The 19,782-nt window shown below is 51.8% G+C and overlaps 1 protein-coding gene across 1 annotated transcript in view; it reads left to right on the top strand.

Annotated features, from left to right (window-relative positions):
* Positions 1-17,094, top strand: part of fam234b (family with sequence similarity 234 member B) — a gene marked incomplete at its 5' end in the record, with an annotated part of 53,386 nt that extends 36,292 nt beyond the window's left edge. Inside the window, 6 exons of the mRNA XM_067974736.1 lie at positions 227-376; positions 1,517-1,598; positions 5,827-5,979; positions 8,390-8,507; positions 12,085-12,311; positions 16,823-17,094. Coding sequence (XP_067830837.1) covers positions 227-376; positions 1,517-1,598; positions 5,827-5,979; positions 8,390-8,507; positions 12,085-12,308 — 727 coding nt within the window. The remainder of the gene's footprint in view (positions 1-226; positions 377-1,516; positions 1,599-5,826; positions 5,980-8,389; positions 8,508-12,084; positions 12,312-16,822) is intronic.
* Between the last annotated feature and the right edge of the window lie 2,688 nt (positions 17,095-19,782).

The raw sequence follows: 19,782 nt of genomic DNA, 5'->3' as shown, positions 1-19,782 counted from the left end.
TACACTGCGTGTGTGATAGAAGGGGTTGTACGCGGAGTGGGGCGGAGGGGGTTGCACGCGGAGTGAGACGGAGGGGATTGCACGCGGAGGGGGGCGGAGGGGATTGTACGCGGAGGGGGGCGGAGGGGATTGTACGCGGAGGGGGGCGGAGGGGATTGTACGCGGCGCGGGGCGGAGGGGATTGTACGCGTTAACTGTTATCTGAACATGTCCTTTGCCTCCCCAGCAGTGATGGTTCTGCGAGGGACCTGCAGACCCTGGGCAGGCCTGGAGAAAGTTTCAGTGATTTGCTGATCACTACAAGGAACAGGCTGCAGCTGCTGCGAGGACATCACCTGATGCAGGTGTGGTCTGCAAACCACAGTAATATTGAAAGGTGAGTGTCGGGTGAGGTTACTACACAGAGCAATTTAATCAGTGAGTGTAACCCAGGGAGGGAGGGTTACCTCTCAGGTTTGTGCTGCGCGTGAAGCCTCTCAGTGCAGCCGAAGCAAAATTCTGTTCTACCTTTACCAGGAAGAGATTAGCACTTTCAGGATTTACTGTCCCTGTATAATCCACACTGCACGGTACAGACGGTGTATAATCCACGCTGCGCGGTACGGTCCGCGTGCAATCCACGCTGCGCGGTACGGTCCGCGTGCAATCCACGCTGCGCGCTACGGTCCGCGTGCAATCCACGCTGCGCGCTACGGTCCGCGTGCAATCCACGCTGCGCGCTACGGTCCGCGTGCAATCCACGCTGCGCGCTAGGGTCCGCGTGCAATCCACGCTGCGCGCTAGGGTCCGCGTGCAATCCACGCTGCGCGCTAGGGTCCGCGTGCAATCCACGCTGCGCGCTAGGGTCCGCGTGCAATCCACGCTGCGCGCTAGGGTCCGCGTGCAATCCACGCTGCGCGCTACGGTCCGCGTGCAATCCACGCTGCGCGCTACGGTCCGCGTGCAATCCACGCTGCGCGCTACGGTCCGCGTGCAATCCACGCTGCGCGCTACGGTCCGCGTGCAATCCACGCTGCGCGCTACGGTCCGCGTGCAATCCACGCTGCGCGCTACGGTCCGCGTGCAATCCACGCTGCGCGCTACGGTCCGCGTGCAATCCACGCTGCGCGCTACGGTCCGCGTGCAATCCACGCTGCGCGCTACGGTCCGCGTGCAATCCACGCTGCGCGCTACGGTCCGCGTGCAATCCACGCTGCGCGGTACGGTCCGCGTGCAATCCACGCTGCGCGGTACGGTCCGCGTGCAATCCACGCTGCGCGGTACAGACCGCGTACAATCCACGCTGCCCGGTACTCCATGCTGACGGTATTTTACACTGCTGGTATGATTGGTGTTCAGTCCATGAGTGAACCTTGATGTGGATGTAACTGCAATGTCCACACTGCTCTCTCGATTGGGGATGGGCTGTGTGATTGCACGGTGCAGTAGATGGGAGTTGGAGATTCTTTGTTCTGTGCCCGGGAATACCTGCTTCATTCCCTTTGTGTAACACTAACAGGAATGGTTTTCTTTCCAGTGCTCCTGTGGCCGGCTTCTTCAACGAGGACAGGATCCCGGATTTCCTGATCCAGATCACCGGTGGGAACAACACGAGAAAGGTGTGTGCTGGGGACTTTTTCTCTTCAGGTGTCCCAGCACCAGACACCGTTCCCCGTAAGGAGGGCTGGCCATCTCCCAGGCCCCTGACATTGTCCCGAGGCAGCCTGCCGGATTGTGCGAGCATTGCTGGGAGGAATCAGCGCCTCTGATTTCCCATTCCTGCTTTGTGCTTCCTTTGACAGAGGTTGGGATGTCCCAGTCTGCCACAACCTTCCTCCTTGGAATCGTGCACTGAATTGTGGCTCAGCCTTGTACATGAGAGATCAGAGGACAGCCAGTCGCAGCACAGGACCGGGAGCCTCACAACACACCCACTGTTAACTCGACTGAGAGTAACACCTAGGAACATAGGAACAGGAGGAGGCCATTCAGCCCCTCGTGCCTGCTCCGCCATTTGATAAGATCATGGCTGATCTGTGATCTAACTCCATATACCTGCCTTTGGCCCATATCCCTTAATACCTTTGGTTGCCAAAAAGCTATCTATCTCAGATTCAGAGCAGCATTACTAGAAACTGCCTGGCCCCTTCCTCTCCCCTCTTTCCCACACCGGGCCACATAAATACCAGCGGGGAGAAGAAACAGGAGCAGCACCTAGTTGGGAGCTCTGCTCAAAACACTAAAATAAAATCAAACAGCAGTGTAGAGGCACTTACGTGGGCGCAGTGACCTCCCTCTGTGCTGTATCATTCTATGATTCTATTCTATGATAAGATACACAGCAAGTCCGTCAGCACCTGAGCTGAGTTGGTTTTGGGTGGGGATGTTTCATCAGAAATCCCCCCAGGAAAAGTTCAGATGCTGACCAACTTGCTGCAGTCACAATAAGAATAAAACCGGACGGACCACCCGGCATCGGACCACTAGGCACCGGACACGACAACGGCAAAACACCAAGCCCAGTCGACCCTGCAAGGTCCTCCTTACTAACATCTGGGGACTTGTGCCAAAATTGGGAGACCTGTCTGACAGACTAGTCAAGCAACAGCCTGACATAGCCATACTCACAGAATCATACCTTTCAGCCAACGTCCCAGACTCTTCCATCACCATCCCTGGGTGTGTCCTGTCCCACCGGCAGGACAGACCCACCAGAGGTGGCGGTACAGTGATATACAGTCAGGAGGGAGTGGCCCTGGGAGTCCCCAACATTGACTCTGGACCCCATGAAATCTCATGGCATCAGGTCAAACATGGGCAAGGAAACCTCCTGCTGATTACCACCTACCATCCTCCCTCAGCTGATGAATCAGTCCTCCTCCATGTTGAACACCACTTGGAGGAAGCACTGAGGGTAGCAAGGGCACAAAATGTACTCTGGGTGGGGGACTTCAATGTCCATCACCAAGAGTGGCTCAGTAGCACTATTACTGGCCGAGTCCTGAAGGACATAGCTGCTAGACTGGGCCTGCGGCAGGTGGTGAGCGAACCAACACGAGGGGAAAAACTTACTTGACCTCGTCCTCAACAATCTACCTGTCGCAAATGCATCTGTCCATGACAGTATTGGTGGGAGTGACCACCGCACAGTCCTCGTGGAGATGAAGTCCCGTCTTCGCACTGAGGACACCATCCAACGTGTTGTGTGGCACTACCACCGTGCTAAATCGGATAGATTGAGAACAGATCTAGCAGCTCAAAACTGGGCATCCATGAGGCGCTGTGGGCCATCAGCAGCAGCAGAATTGTATTCCAGCACAATCTGTAACCTCATGGCCCGGCATATTCCTCACTCTACCATTACCAACAAGCCAGGGGATCAACCCTGGTTCAATGAGGAGTGGAGAAGAGCATGCCAGGAGCAGCACCGGGCGTACCTAAAAATGAGGTGCCAACCTGGTAAAGCTACAACTCAGGACTACATGCATGCTAAACAGCGGAAGCAACATGCTATAGACAGAGCTAAGCGATTCCACAACCAACGGATCAGATCAAAGCTCTGCAGTCCTGCCACATCCAGTCGTGAATGGTGGTGGACAATTAAACAACTAACGGGAGGAGGAGGCTCAGTAAACATCCCCATTCTCAACGATGGCGGAGTCCAGCAGGTGAGTGCAAAAGACAAGGCTGAAGTGTTAGCAACCATCTTCAGCCAGAAGTGTCGAGTGGATGGTCCATCTCGGCCTCCTCCCGATATCCCCACCATCACAGAAGCCAGTCTTCAGCCAATTCGATTCACTCCACGTGATATCAAGAAATGGCTGAGTGCACTGGATACAGCAAAGGCTACGGGCCCCGACAACATCCCAGCTGTAGTGCTGAAGACTTGTGCTCCAGAACTAGCCGCGCCTCTAGCCAAGCTGTTCCAGTACAGTTACAACACTGGCATCTACCTGACAATGTGGAAAATTGCCCAGGTATGTCCTGTCCACAAAAAGCAGGACAAATCCAATCCAGCCAAATACCGCCCCTCAGTCTACTCTCAATCATCAGCAAAGTGATGGAAGGTGTCGTCGACAGTGCTATCAAGCGGCACTTACTCACCAATAACCTGCTCACCGATGCTCAGTTTGGGTTCCGCCAGGACCACTCGGCTCCAGACCTCATTACAGCCTTGGTCCAAACATGGACAAAAGAGCTGAATTGCAGAGGTGAGGTGAGAGTGACTGCCCTTGACATCAAGGCAGCATTTGACCAAGTGTGGCACCAAGGAGCCCTAGTAAAATTGAAGTGAATGGGAATCGGGGAAAACTCTCCAGTGGCTGGAGTCATACCTAGCACAAAGGAAGATGGTAGTGGTTGTTGGAGGCCAATCATCTCAGCCACAGGACATTGCTGCAGGAGTTCCTCAGGGTAGTGTCCTCGGCCCAACCATCTTCAGCTGCTTCATCAATGACCTTCCCTCCATCATAAGGTTAGAAATGGGGATATTCGCTGATGATTACACAGTGTTCAGTTCCATTCGCAACCCCTCAAATAATGAAGCAGTCCGAGCCCGCATGCAGCAAGACCTGGACAACATCCAGGCTTGGGCTCATAAGTGGCAAGTAACATTCGCGCCAGACAAGTGCCAGGCAATGACCATCTCCAACAAGAGAGAGTCTAACCACCTCCCCTTGACATTCAACGGCATTACCATCGCTGAATCCCCCACCATCAACATCCTGGGGGTCTTCATTGACCGCAAACTTAACTGGACCAGCCATATAAATACTGTGGCTACAAGAGCAGGTCAGAGGCTGGGTATTCTGCGGCGAGTGACTCACCTCCTGATTCCTCAAAGCCTTTCCACCATCTACAAGGCACAAGCCAGGAGTGTGATGGAATACTCTCCACTTGCCTGGATGAGTGCAGCTCCAACAAAACTCAAGAAGCTCGACACCATCCAGGACAAAGCAGCCCGCTTGATTGGCACCCCATCCACCACCCTAAATATTCACTCCCTTCACCACCGGCGCACAGTGGCTGCAGTGTGCACCATCCACAGGATGCACTGCAGCAACTCGCCAAGGCTTCTTCGACAGCACCTCCCAAACCCGCGACCTCGACCACCGAGAAGGACAAGGGCAGCAGGCACATGGGAACAACACCACCTGCACGTTCCCCTCCAAGTCACACACCATCCCGACTTGGAAATATATCGCCGTTCCTTCATCGTCGCTGGGTCAAAATCCTGGAACTCCCTTCCTAACAGCACTGTGGGAGAACCGTCACCACACGGACTGCAGCGGTTCAAGAAGGCGGCTCACCACCACCTTCTCAAGGGCAATTAGGGATGGGCAATAAATGCCGGCCTCGCCAGCGACTCCCACATCCCATGAACGAATAAAAAAAATGTCTCCAGCATTTTCTAGTTTTATCCTGGGTTTGTGTTAATAGAATTACAGAACATAGAATTTACAACACAAACAGGCCATTCCCGGTCTATCCCGGTGTTTATGCTCCACACGAGCCTCCTCCCTCCCTACTTCATCTAACCCTATCTGCATATCCTTCTATTCCTTTCTCCCCCATGTATTTATCCAGCTTCCCCTTAATATTGCTGCTTCCCGCTTTATATTCACTCCTAATGTTAGTCCACTGATTAGTGTATAAAACAGTGTGGAAACTCGATGGGATGGTGAGAGTGTTTGCACGGGTGTGACAAAGCTTACAGAAGTCGGTTGTTGTATTTATATCTGTGTTTGCCGTGTCAGTCTCTGAATTAATGCCCGTATTTGAACCTTGTGCTGCTTGTTTGGCTGCAGAATCCCGACCGTCTTTACAAACACTTCTTCCTTATCCTAGAGTTTAATTATTGATGGGAGTTCAGGCATGGAGCTGTGGAAAGCAGAGCTGGGCTGTCAGTTCCAGGGCTCGGAGGCAGCCTCCATACCAGTGTCTGACGGGAGATCGGCATTTCTGTTCTGGGCTGGAGAGTGCGGAGTGAACCCCCCCTCGGTGAGTGCGGAGTGAACCCCCCCTCGGTGAGTGCGGAGTGAACCCCCCCTCGGTGAGTGCGGAGTGAACCCCCCCTCGGTGAGTGCGGAGTGAACCCCCCCTCGGTGAGTGCGGAGTGAACCCCCCCTCGGTGAGTGCGGAGTGAACCCCCCCTCGGTGAGTGCGGAGTGAACCCCCCCTCGGTGAGTGCGGAGTGAACCCCCCCTCGGTGAGTGCGGAATGAACCCCCCCCCCTCGGTGAGTGCGGAGTGAACCCCCCCCCCTCGGTGAGTGCGGAGTGAACCCCCCCTCGGTGAGTGCGGAGTGAACCCCCCCTCGGTGAGTGCGGAGTGAACCCCCCCCCTCGGTGAGTGCGTGCGGAGTGAACCCCCCCCCTCGGTGAGTGCGGAGTGAACCCCCCCCCCCTCGGTGAGTGCGGAGTGAACCCCCCCCCCCCTCGGTGAGTGCGTGCGGAGTGAACCCCCCCTCGGTGAGTGCGGAGTGAACCCCCCCCCCTCGGTGAGTGCGTGCGGAGTGAACCCCCCCCCCCTCGGTGAGTGCGGAGTGAACCCCCCCCCCTCGGTGAGTGCGGAGTGAACCCCCCCCCCTCGGTGAGTGAGTGCGGAGTGAACCCCCCCCCCCTCGGTGAGTGCGTGCGGAGTGAACTGTGGAAGGCATTACCATTGAGCCCGATCCTGTCCTCACCCTTGACCCACGTACACGCTGTGCAACAGGGGTCACCGGAGAGTGATCGGGAGCAGCTCACTGGATCGGGATGCACTTTACAGCATTTAATTCTCTGTGGTTTTGTTGGTAAACTCGGAAGCCAATTTGCCCACAGCAAAGTCCCTCATTGAGCAGTGAGCAGTTCATCTGTTTTGGTTGTGGAATATTATCTTCGACACTGGAGAACATCCTGCTTTTCGAAATAGTGCCATTGGATCTTTTACACCGACCTGAGGGGCAGACTGGGCCTCGGTTTAAAGTCTCATCTGAAAGACGGCTCTTCCGACAGTGCAGCGCTCCCTCAGTACTGACCCTCCGACAGTGCGGCGCTCCCTCAGTACTGACCCTCCGACAGTGCAGCGCTCCCTCAGTACTGACCCTCCGACAGTGCAGCGCTCCCTCAGTACTGACCCTCCGACAGTGCAGCGCTCCCTCAGTACTGACCCTCCGACAGGGCGCCTCTCCCTCAGTACTGACCCTCCGACAGGGCGCCTCTCCCTCAGTACTGACCCTCCGACAGGGCGCCTCTCCCTCAGTACTGACCCTCCGACTGCAGCTCTGGAGTGTCAGCCTAGATTATTGGCTCAAGTCTCTGGAGTGGGATTTGCACCCATGACCTTCTGACTCAGAGGCGCTGCCAACTGAGCCACGGGTCTGGGCTCTGCGGCTCTGGGCTCTGGGCTCTGCGGCTCTGGGCTCTGGGCTCTGGGGGTCTGGGCTCTGCGGGTCTGGGCTCTGGGCTCTGCGGGTCTGGGCTCTGCGGGTCTGCGGGTCTGGGCTCTGCGGGTCTGGGCTCTGCGGCTCTGGGCTCTGCGGCTCTGGGCTCTGCGGGTCTGGGCTCTGCGGCTCTGGGCTCTGCCTTCACCAGATGTGAGTGAATCTATCGAGTTATAGCTAATTTGTTCATTCACCTCAATTACACAAGGTGTGGTGGGGAAATGCATGAAAGCAAAACTAAGTTTAGGAACAGGAAATAACCAGTTCACACCTAAAGTTAATCCCTTCTCGGTCGATCTCCCTCCACCTACCCACCCCTCATTATATTCTCTCAATCTCTTCTCTCTCCAGAAATGCATGGTTTTGCCTCTTGACCCTGTTTACACTGCGTGCATCAGTGTCCTCTCCCGGTAACTCATTCTCCAGGTCCTACACCTTGTGTGAAGGCTTTTCCTGACGTCCGCTCTTACCCTGAACATGCCGACCTTGAATCTGTGTCACCTGGTATTTGGTCACAGTGAGCAATGTGCCTGCATCAGTTTTCTCAAACCCCCTTTGTAGTATTGAAAACAATGTTAATGCTCTAGATTTAGCTTCAGTTACCTGGGGCCAGAGAGGGGAAAGTAGCCAGAGCTCCTCAGGTGAAGACAGAAGTAGGCCTGGCTCTGATGCTATCTGATGCTGTATGGTCTTGCCTACACCCATAGTCTTGACTCACATGGAAAGTGGCAGCTTGGTGAGGTACCTGAGGGTGTCTGGAGCCCATGGACCCCTCCTTCAGGAGAGGCAACGAGAAAGTTGCCAAGAAAAAAAATAAATGAAACCTTGAGTCAGAGGAGTGTTGCTGTTGTAAATTGCACTGACTCCTCCATTGCTTCATAATGTGTGCTGTGTACACGAGCCGGCCGCATGGCAATAGAGTTTAGTGTGGCAGTAAATTCAAGGGCTGTGTTTGTTGATGATTGCTCGCTGTTCTGTTTAATCAAAGGCTCAGAGGACAGACTCCGACTCGCAGAGCCAGTACCGCCTCTACCTCCTGCACCCGTCGTACCCCAGTGTCCTCCTGGAGCTGGCCAACAGCACAAGGACCGTGACAGCATCAGCCAGTGAGTACAGGCAGAACGTCCAGGTTTGAAAGGGTGACTGAGAAATGGAGCTGTCAGGCTGGGGCAGGGATCTGGAGATCGGAGTGGGGCACAGCATCGTCACTCCAACCTCTCCACTCCGGCCCCGTCACTCCAGTATGGTACTAGGCCGTACAAGACCAGAGGTTCTGAGGGCCGGCTCTGTTAGCTGATCCCAGCCTAGATTGGGCCCGGTTTCCCTGAGCCAGGGTGCGTGCAGTGGATCACTAACGAGTGCTGCCTTCCTCCACCCCCCACTGAAAAGTGTGTGTGGACATAAAGTGAGGGTATTGTTGGACTCGTGTGCCACGTTTCCAGTAACTTGCCGACACTTGGGCTCCACCGCCCCACGAGGAGCAACAGGTTGAGGTGGCAGAGCGAGTGTGGTGATATCGCCCAGTCTGAGTCATCGACTTCAGGAGAGGAGGGACAAGGGTCGAAAATTGGGCAGAAGAAACAGAGAAGGATTAAAAATAATCCACAGATTATCCAGCCAGGCTTAATCGGAACAAAAATAATTCCTGGAGATTTCAAAACACAAGATGAGGCCACTAACCCTGCTGGTTCAGCACATCCGTGTGCAGTCTGCCGTCTCTCACTGCTCTATCTAGATATCACTGTTTACTCTTCTGAGGGGAAAATCACAGGGAAAACAACAACAATTCTCATTTATTCTGCACCCGTAACACAGGAGCGTAAATCAGACAAACATCGACACCGAGCCAAAACAAGGAGATATTAGGACAGGTGACCAAACAATCGGTCAAAAAGGTAGGTTTTAAGGAGGAGAGAGGTGGGGAGGTTTAGGGAGGGAATTCCAGAGCTTAGTGGCTAGACGGCTGAAGGCACGGCCGCCAATGGTGGGGTGAAGGAAGTGGGGGATGCACAAGAGGCCAGAATTGGAGGAGCGCAGAGATCTCGGAGGGCTGGAGGAGGTTACAGAGATAGGGAGGGGCGAGGCCATGGAGGATGAGAATTTTAAAATCGAGGCGTTCCTGGACCAGGAGCCAATGTAGGTCAGCGAGCACAGGGGTGAACAGGACTTGGTGTGAGTTAGGATACGGGGCAGCAGAGTTTTGGATGAGCTGAAGTTTATGGAGGGTGGAAGATGGGAGGCCGGCCAGGAGAGCACTGGAATAGTCCAGTCTGGAAGTAACAAAGTCTGTGAACTTTCTCCATAAAAGGCCTTGACCTGAAATCCGCAGGGCTGTAGATATCAGCTGTCGTCGTCCTCAGCAATCAGGAGCCTGGAATATTCCCCCGACACTCCTGTGGGGCTCACTGACATAGTAGACATTGTGTCCCACACGGGGTTTGATCATTTCACTCTGTCTCATCCTTACAACCTTTATCTCTTTCATACGTAGCCATTCATCCAACTCCTTTGACAGGAGCTAATCAACTCAGCCTTTATCTGACCTCATCATAGTGGGAATTTATACTCGTGTCCTCTGGTCTTCAGAACAATTATTAAAAAAAAGTTAACTATCGTAAGAACCTCTTTCATCCTATTTGATAAGCTGTGTGTTCGAGGCCTGGTTCCAGACCTGTGCAAAGTGACCCGGAGCGGATAATCCCGAGGCGTAAAATGCAAGGCGACAGTGTTATATTGAACATGTTATGATGAATCTTTATAAAACACTGGTTCAACCACAACTGGAGTATTGTGTCCAGTTCTGGGCACCGCACTTTAGGAAGGATGTGAAGGCCTTAGAGAGGGTGCAGAAAAGATTTACTAGAATGGTACCAGGGATGAAGGACCTCAGTTACGTGGATAGACTGGAGAAACTGGGGTTGTTCTCCTTAGAGCAGAGACGGTTGCGAGGAGATTTGATAGAAATGTTTAAAATCATGAAGGGTCTAGACAGAGTAGTTAGAGAGAAACTGTTCCCATTGGCGGAGAGGTCACAAACCAGAGGGGACAGATTTAAGGTGATTGGCAAAAGAACCAAAGGTGACATGAGGAAAAACTTTTTTACACAGCGAGTGGTTATGATCTGGAATGCACTGCCCGAGGGGGTGGTGGGAGCAGGGTCAATTGTGGTTTTCAAAAAGGAATTAGATAGGTCAAAAGCAAAATACTGGGGATGCTGGAAATCTGAAATAAGAACAGAAAATGCTGGAGAAGCTCAGCAAGTGAGGCAGCGTCTGTGGAGAGAGAGAGAGAGTTAACGTTTCAGGTCGAAGACTTGTCGTCAGATGCTGCCAGTCTTGCTGAGCTTCTCCTGCATTTTCAGGAATTAGATAAGTACCTGAAGGAGAAAAATCTGCAGGGCTACGGGTAAAGAGTGGGGGAGGGGGATTAACTGGATTGCTCGTGCAGAGAGCTGGCGCAGACTCGATGGGCCGAATAGCCTCCTTCTGTGCCGTAGCCATTCTATGATTCTTATACTGCCAGCTCTGCATTGCACGCTACCCTGGGACAGCAGAGCCCTGAGTGCCAGTTAAGTATTAATGTTGGGAGAGAGCCAGCGCAGGGGGTGTGAATCCCCCGAGTGGTTTCACACCTCACTCAGCTTTGCTGTCGTGTCCACAGCTCTGATGCATTTCTATAAGGCAGGCTATCTATCCAAATATTTTCCCAAGAAGGCTCCTGCTCTCTGTGCTCACTGACCTACATTGGCTCTCAGTCCAGCAACGCCTCAAATTTAAAACACTCATCTTTGTGTTCAAATCCGTCCGTGTGCTCGCCCCTCTCCCTATCTCTGCAACCTCCTCCAGCCCTACAACCCCCCGAGATCTCTGCGCTCCTCCAATTCTGGCCACTTGCCCATCCCCGATTCCCACCATTGGCGGCCGTGCCTTCAGCTGCCTGGGCCCTAAGCTCTGGAATTCCCTCCCTAAACCTCCCCGTCTCTCTACCTCTCTCCTCCTTTAAGACCTCTCTTAAAACCCACCTCTTGTTACCTCTGTTAATATCTCCTACCGTGGCTCGGTGTCAAATTTTGTCTGATTATGCTCCTGTGAAGCGCCGCAGGATGTTTAAAGGCGCTATATAAATGCAAATATTTGTTGTAATGTAGAATGGGTGAGGAATATTTACTGAGCAGTTTCTCCCTTTCACCTTCCTCTCCTGAAGGCACTGACTCCTTGCTGGGGTACAGTGTCACTACACCGTGTGTTCCCCACTGCATCCTTTGTGCCTGAGGCTAGACAGTAAGTGCGTCAGTAGCTATTTGACAATGGAAGGCACCACAGCTGAGCCTGTTTGTCATCAGCTGACTTGTGCACACGTGTCCTTCCCAGCTGGGGGTCATTGGGCAGCGGTCAGGAGCGGAGTTCCCCTGTTTCCCCCCCCCCCCCCGCCCCGGGGGTGCTGAGGGCCAGTTGTAACACCCCTCCCACTGCCCCAGCTGCGGTCAGCTAGCTTGGCCCACACTGGGGATTGAAGCCTATCAGGCTCGGTCCCACACAGTAAAAGAGATTTAAGCAGCTTAGCCCAGCAGCTTTGTCGGGACTGCCAATCAAAACAGCCCATCTGCAAGTCCTTGCAATTGCCGATCTGTTTTTATGATGTAACCGTGGAACTTTCTGGAATTACTTCCTCTTGTTTTTATAGCTGGACTATGGGAGCAACAGAAGGACGCGTTCTACGTTACCGTGACGACGGGCTCCACACGGGGGGCCCACAAGAGCCGGGCTGGGCCCCTGTTGGTGACTGACCTGGGCCTGAAGTGGGCCATTTCCCACAGCAGGGCAATGACCCTGGAGGCAGAGACCGTCAGCACCCAGTCCATCAGGAAGTTCTTCTCCCAGCTCCACTTCTCTGCAGTTCAGCAGTGAAGGGTAAATAGACAAAAACTTCATTTACACAGCACCCTTCACATCCTCCCACAGTGCCCCCCAACCAATGAGTGCAGTCACTGGCATTGTGCAGGAGACTCGGCAGCCAATTTGCGCACAGCAAGATCCCTTAAACAGCGAAAGTGATCAACGACCAGTTAATATGTTTGGGTGATGTTGGTTGAGGGATAAATATCGGCCGGGACACTGGGGAGAACTCCCCTTCTCTTCTTTAAATAGTACCATGGGATTTTTCACCCGAACAGCCAATGTTTAATGTCTCGTCCAAAACAATGACCCCCTCCCTCCAGCAATACAGCGCTCCCTCAATACTGCGCTGGAGTGTAAGGCTGGATTATGTGCTTAAAACCTGAAGAGGGATTTGAACCCACGACCTTCTGACTCAGAGAGCTAAACTGACTGAGCCAAACTGGCACTAATAACTTTCAGGAATAGGGAAAGCCCATAAGGCCCAACAAACCCATCCCTTTTTTGTAGTTCAGTCCTGACCCACTCTCTCACCATATCCTTCTGGCCCATCTCTCTCTAGAAACCCATCTCATTCTCTCTCATTCTGTCACTTCAGCGGCCTCTCTCCCTGGTAAATTATTCCACATCATTTTTACCCTCTGAGCCCAACTTTGCTTCTTTCTCCGGTCTCAGCCGTGCCTCAGTGGGCAGCACCCACGCCTCTGAGTCAGAAGGTCATGGGTTCAAGTCCCACTCCAGAGACTTGAGCCCATAATCCAGCCTGACACTCCAGTGCAGTACTGAGGGAGTGCTGCACTGTCGGAGGGGCCGTCTTTCGAATGAGACGTCAAATTAAGGCCCCGTCCGCCCTCTCAGGAGGATGTAAAAGATCCCATGGCAACTATTCGAAGAAGAGCAGGGGAGTTCTTCCCGATATCCTGGGCCAATATTAATTCTTCAACCAACATCACTAAATAACAGATTATCACTTTGCTGTTTGTGGGATCTTGCTGTGCACAAATTGGCTGCTGCGTTTCCTGCATTACAACAGTGACTACACTTCAAAAGTATTTAATTGGCTGTAAAGCACTTTGGGACGTCCTGAGGTGGTGAAAGGTGCGAGAGAAATGCAAATCTTTTTCTTTTTCTGATCTCCCAAAACCTGGAACTTTCTGGAAGTAAAGCCAGAGATTTACCCATTGAACTGAGAGGCTTCTGGCTGCAGGCAGTTACAACAGCGGTCTTGTACCATCACTGCCGAGTACTTCCTGCCTGAAGTCAGAGAACCTGACAAGCAGAATAGAGAGACTCTGACCTGCAGTCCTCACCTGCTTAACCTCAGGCAGCTGCACAGAGAGGCAACCTGCAGTCCGGGCCAGTCACCTTCATATTCACAGTAACACCGCTCCCCGATCACACTCTGCAACACCGCTCCCCGATCACACTCTGTAACACCGCTCCCCGATCACACTCACAGTAACACCCCGATCACACTCTGTAACACCGCTCCCCGATCACACTCTGTAACACCGCTCCCTGATCACACTCTGTGACACCGCTCCCCGATCACACTCTGTAACACCGCTCCCCGATCACACTCTGTAACACCGCTCCCCGATCACACTCTGTAACACCGCTCCCCGATCACACTCACAGTAACACCCCGATCACACTCTGTAACACCACTCCCCGATCACACTCACAGTAACACCCCGATCACACTCTGCAACACCGCTCCCCGATCACACTCTGTAACACCCCGATCACACTCTGTAACACCCCGATCACACTCTGTAACACCGCTCCCCGATCGCACTCTGTAACACCGCTCCCCGATCGCACTCTGTAACACCGCTCCCCGATCACACTCACAGTAACACCCCGATCACACTCTGTAACACCGCTCCCCGATCACACTCTGTAACACCCCGATCACACTCTGTAACACCGCTCCCCGATCACACTCACAGTAACACCGCTCCCCGATCGCACTCACAGTAACACCGCTCCCCGATCGCACTCACTGTAACACCGCTCCCCGATCACACTCTGTAACACCCCGATCACACTCTGTCACACCGCTCCCCGATCGCACTCACAGTAACACCGCTCCCCGATCGCACTCACTGTAACACCGCTCCCCGATCGCACTCACTGTAACACCGCTCCCCGATCGCACTCACTGTAACACCGCTCCCCGATCGCACTCTGTAACACCGCTCCCCGATCGCACTCTGTAACACCGCTCCCCGATCGCACTCTGTAACACCGCTCCCCGATCGCACTCTGTAACACCGCTCCCCGATCGCACTCTGTAACACCGCTCCCCGATCGCACTCTCTAACACCGCTCCCCGATCGCACTCTCTAACACCGCTCCCCGATCGCACTCTCTAACACCGCTCCCCGATCGCACTCTGTAACACCGCTCCCCGATCGCACTCTGTAACACCGCTCCCCGATCGCACTCTGTAACACCGCTCCCCGATCGCACTCTGTAACACCGCTCCCCGATCGCACTCTGTAACACCGCTCCCCGATCGCACTCTGTAACACCGCTCCCCGATCGCACTCTCTAACACCGCTCCCCGATCGCACTCACAGTAACACCGCTCCCCGATCGCACTCACAGTAACACCGCTCCCCGATCGCACTCACAGTAACACCCCGATCACACTCTGTCACACCGCTCCCCGATCACACTCTGTCACACCGCTCCCCGATCACACTCTGTCACACCGCTCCCCGATCACACTCTGTCACACCGCTCCCCGATCACACTCTGTCACACCGCTCCCCGGTCTCTATTCCATACCATCCCATCTCATCCTATCCCATTCCTGTCCAATCAGTGTCTATCAGCCGGCTATCCTCATGGGAGCAACTTTTTTGAGCTGGAGGTAACTTGAAAATGATCGACGAGACACCAATAATAGCTGGAGCTTTCTGGTAGCCACTGTTTACAGCAGAGCATGTTTCGAAAGGAATCGCATTCCTTCTGTTGCTACAACCGACCATCTCCCAGATCACCTCCATCCTGCTGTTGCCTGGACTCAGCCATCTCTACAAGAGGGTCCCAGTCAGGCTGTTGTCCACAAGGAACCATCTTTAGAACAATGTATCTGAGACATAGCAACAGGGGAGAAATCTCCACAAGGTCCTGTTTAAGGCACCCAATCTTAACAAGAATCTCTCTTTGTAACCACTTTAGAATGGAACACTCATGTCTTATTCCAGCTACGGTTTGAAGATTTTTAGAGGAGCATCTTGTTATAGTTCCTGTGTATAAAAGTGTCCCATTCAAGCTATTGTCTACAAGACAGCCATTTTAGAAGAGGTTGTCTTGGTAACAACCCCACACTGGAGCTGCCTTGCCAGTTTCCCATTTTAGCTGTTGAGCTTGAGGCAGCCATTTTATATCTTGAAGATGTTATTATCACTGGTATAATTAACCAGGTAAAGGGGGAGGGCGGGAGGGAAAGAGGTGATGGGGCAGCCGGTCAGTTAGTTATAAAAGGAGCTCTCTCCCCTGGGCTGACTGCAGGTACTGAAAGCACCAAATGGTAATGGCAGCAAAAAGGGAGCACAAAACATTTTATCTACAACCGATTGGTTGTTTTTGACAGTAGCAACACTGAGCCAATCAAAAAATTGGAACGTGTCTACACTGAGCCAGTCAGAAAGCTTGAATGTGAACTTCTACTGATACAAATACGAACAATCGTTGTTGCATAGATTATTTATATGTATATATAGACAAATAGATTATAAATAGTTATACCCTAAACCAGTATATATGTAGTTTAAACAAATGTAATATATAATATATGTCTGTGTGTTTACGGTATTTATTTTGACAGTCCTCGCCATAGCACAAGGTGACCTTTAACCTCTTTATTGGAGGTCGCTGAGTCATGTACCTCTCTCAGGGTTCAAAGGGCACATGGTATGTCAGTCTCAAGGTTAGAATCCATTGCCTTGATAGTTACTGTAACTCCAAATTAACTTGCCATGCCATGGTTACTGATCTTTAATCCTTTACTGTGGGAATATCGGATCATGCATCAGTTACAGGGAGAATCCCAACCGAAAGGCTCAACATTGACACCTGTCACATGCAAAAGAAAAAGGTCAAAGTTAGAGTCTGGCCCCGACCTGCCCCCCGCTCCAAACACAACCGTGTATATGACACGGGACTGATCTCGGGCACCAATCTCTCCGGTCAGACAACACTCACCAGCTGAGTGAGTTTTTACTCTTACAGCCAGCTCACGACAACACCTGAAGCCCCCGGTCTGTTCACGGGGGCCCCCGGTCTGTTCACGGGGGCTCGGTTCATACCCCAAATGTGTTCTCTATTTAACCTATCTGTCCCCATCTTCATTTATTGTGCTGTATGTACTTTCCCCTGGTATGTATATGTTTCTATATTTTCTTGTAACCTGTGCTGGGAGAGTGTGGATTATTTGCCTGTCGCTCCAGTCCGCGGTCACTCCTCTAATCTGAGGTTCCTGCTAATTATTACAGCGGTTTGTGTCTCTGCAGCAACAAAGACACCAGCAGACATTTGTTTTAACAAATGAAGACCGGGGATGGGGGGACTGTTAATCCTGGCTGTGTCGGGACCCTTGCTGCTCCTTGGGCCTGTACATGTCTGCAGGTTACCCAGCTACCTGTCTGAGAATGATGAGTAAACCCAGAGTAACATCAGTTACCTCCTCTCCTCCTGTCTGTGAGAATGATGAGTAAACCCAGAGTAACATCTCCTCCTGTGATGCTTGACACAAATTAATAGGAATAAAATGCCATAAAGTGTACTGGTGTGTGTGCTGATTTTTATTTATTACTAGTTAATAACATCGGTTTATTTTGTTAACTGGGTGAAGTTTATAACATCCTGATTGTTTAAGATTCATACGTTGTTTTTATTACGAGTCAGTCTCTAAGGTGCTGCATGTCGAGAGTGGTGACTTAAGGTAAAGTGTGATAGAAGCCGCGGGGGTTGCACAGGGGGAGCTGACATAACTCAGTCCCCAATTTTAAAGCCACATATTCTGACAGAGTGTCGGGGTTGGTCGGAGCAAGAGTTTCTCCGCAGTGCAGGCTGAGGTGCGGGAGGGTGTAATTACAGTGTGACAAGTTTACATAGGCTCATTCCATTATAAATATGAACACTGGAATTTATGATAGGAAAGTTGGCACAAAAGTGAAACAGAAATGTGGCAACAGGGAGTGTGCACACTTACAATATCAGTGTAATATTGTAATATAATGTTACAATAATTATATTACATTCCCCACTGACAGCTCAATCCACCTGACCCAATGCCCCTCTCTCAGTAACAGTGGTCCCTATACCTGTCCTAATGCCCTTTACCGTTCCCTCTCTCAGTTACAGTGGTCCCTATACCTGTCCTAATGCCCTTTACCGTTCCCTCACACAGTTACAGTGGTCCCTATACCTGTCCTAATGCCCTTTACCGTTCCCTCTCTCAGTTACAGTGGTCCCTATCCCTGTCCTAATGCCCTTTACTGTTCCCTCTTTCAGTTACAGTGGTCCCTATACCTGTCCCAATGCCCTTTACTGTTCCCTCACACAGTTACAGTGGTCCCTATACCTGTCCTAATGCCCTTTACTGTTCCCTCACACAGTTACAGTGGTCCCTATACCTGTCCTAATGCCCTTTACCGTTCCCTCTCTCAGTTACAGTGGTCCCTATACCTGTCCTAATGCCCTTTACCGTTCCCTCTCTCAGTTACAGTGGTCCCTATACCTGTCCTAATGCCCTTTACTGTTCCCTCTCTCAGTTACAGTGGTCCCTATACCTGTCCTAATGCCCTTTACTGTTCCCTCACACAGTTACAGTGGTCCCTATACCTGTCCCAATGCCCTTTACTGTTCCCTCACACAGTTACAGTGGTCCCTATACCTGAGCCCCTGACCTTTACCAGTCCTCACTGCCCCTCTGTGTTATGATCAGCCCCACTGTGTAATTTGCCCATCTTCCTATTCCAGTTCTGATGAGGGGCTCCAGGAAAACATTAAGCTTTCAGTTCAGAAGCTGGCAGCTCACTTTCTGATTTGACTCGGTGTTTGAAGTGGTGTCTGATTGGCAGTCTCCAGTGTACAGGCCGGCTTTGAGAAACCCAACTAATTGAATTCAGTTTGATCTGAACCACAGCTGTTCCGAGGACTCCATTTAAATCCTAGAAATGCAATCGTGCTCCATCTGTCTGCAGAATGGATTTAATTGTTATCAAATCCTTTCCATCAGTGAGGAACTGTGAGATCATTCCTTGATGGGAAAGGAGCAAAGTGATAATAGTCTGGTCATCGCCGTTTCATTTTTCAGGCAACAAGAGGATGTCTGTGTCAAACAGTCCTCTTTGGTACTGAGTGTACTCACTGGGGACACAGCCTGTGTCCTCTCCTGATCCAATAAAACTGCTGCCTCCCCGCCCACTGCCCCCCCACCCCAGTCAGCCCACACCACGCTGATAAACCTCCAAAAAGAAAACAGTACCAAAGGAAAGAGAATTAAACCTCCATTTTACTCTCACTCCATGTATCTCTCACTCGGGCCATTTCCCTTTCTCTGTCTCTCACTCACTTCCTTTTACAATCTGTCACTAGTTCTCCTGCTCTCTCTCTAGTTCTCAGTCTCTCTCCAGTCTCTCTCTCCAGTTCTCAATCTCTCTAGTTATCTCTCTCTAGTTCTCTTTCTCTCTAGTTCTCAGTCTCTCTCTCCAGTTCTCAGTCTCTAGTCTCTCTCTCTCTCTCCAGCTCTCAGTCTCTCTCTAGTTCTCAGTCTCTCTGTGGATCCAAGTCTCTCACTCTCTAGTACCCTGTCTCTCTCTCTAGTTCTCAGTCTCTAGTTCTCTCTCTGGTTCTCTGTCTCTCTAGTTCTCTGTCTCTCTCTAGTTCTCTGTCTCTCTCTAGTTCTCTGTCTCTCTCTAGTTCTCTGTCTCTCTCTAGTTCTCTGTCTCTCTCTAGTTCTCTGTCTCTCTCTAGTTCTCTGTCTCTTCAGTTTCTGTCTCTCGAGTTCTCCGTCTCTGTACTTCTCAGTCGCTCTCTACTTCTCTGTCTCTTTAGTTCTGTCTCTCTAGTTCTGTCTCTCTAGTTCTGTCTCTCTAGTTCTGTCTCTCTAGTTCTGTCTCTCTAGTTCTGTCTCTCTAGTTCTGTCCCTCGAGTTCTCTGTCTCTCTAGTTCTCTGTCTCTCTAGTTCTCTGTGTATCTCCGGTTCTCTGTCTCTCTAGTTCTCTGTCTCTCTAGTTCTCAATTGTAAACAATTTTACAACACCAAGTTATAGTCCAGCAATTTTATTTTAAATTCACAAGCTTTCGGAGACTTCCTCCTTCCTCAGGTAAATGTTCAGGATCTCCTTGAAGCCTACGCATTTATACATATAGAACAATACATGGTGTTTACAGACTGCCCCTGCAACTGCCCGTTGCCAAGGCAATCACCGTGTTCAGACAGAGAGGTGTCACCTGCAGAACCCCC

The sequence above is a fragment of the Heptranchias perlo genome, chromosome 40 (assembly GCF_035084215.1).
Source record: "Heptranchias perlo isolate sHepPer1 chromosome 40, sHepPer1.hap1, whole genome shotgun sequence".
NCBI lineage: Eukaryota > Metazoa > Chordata > Chondrichthyes > Hexanchiformes > Hexanchidae > Heptranchias > Heptranchias perlo.
This window is presented reverse-complemented; position numbering and strand designations above follow the sequence as displayed.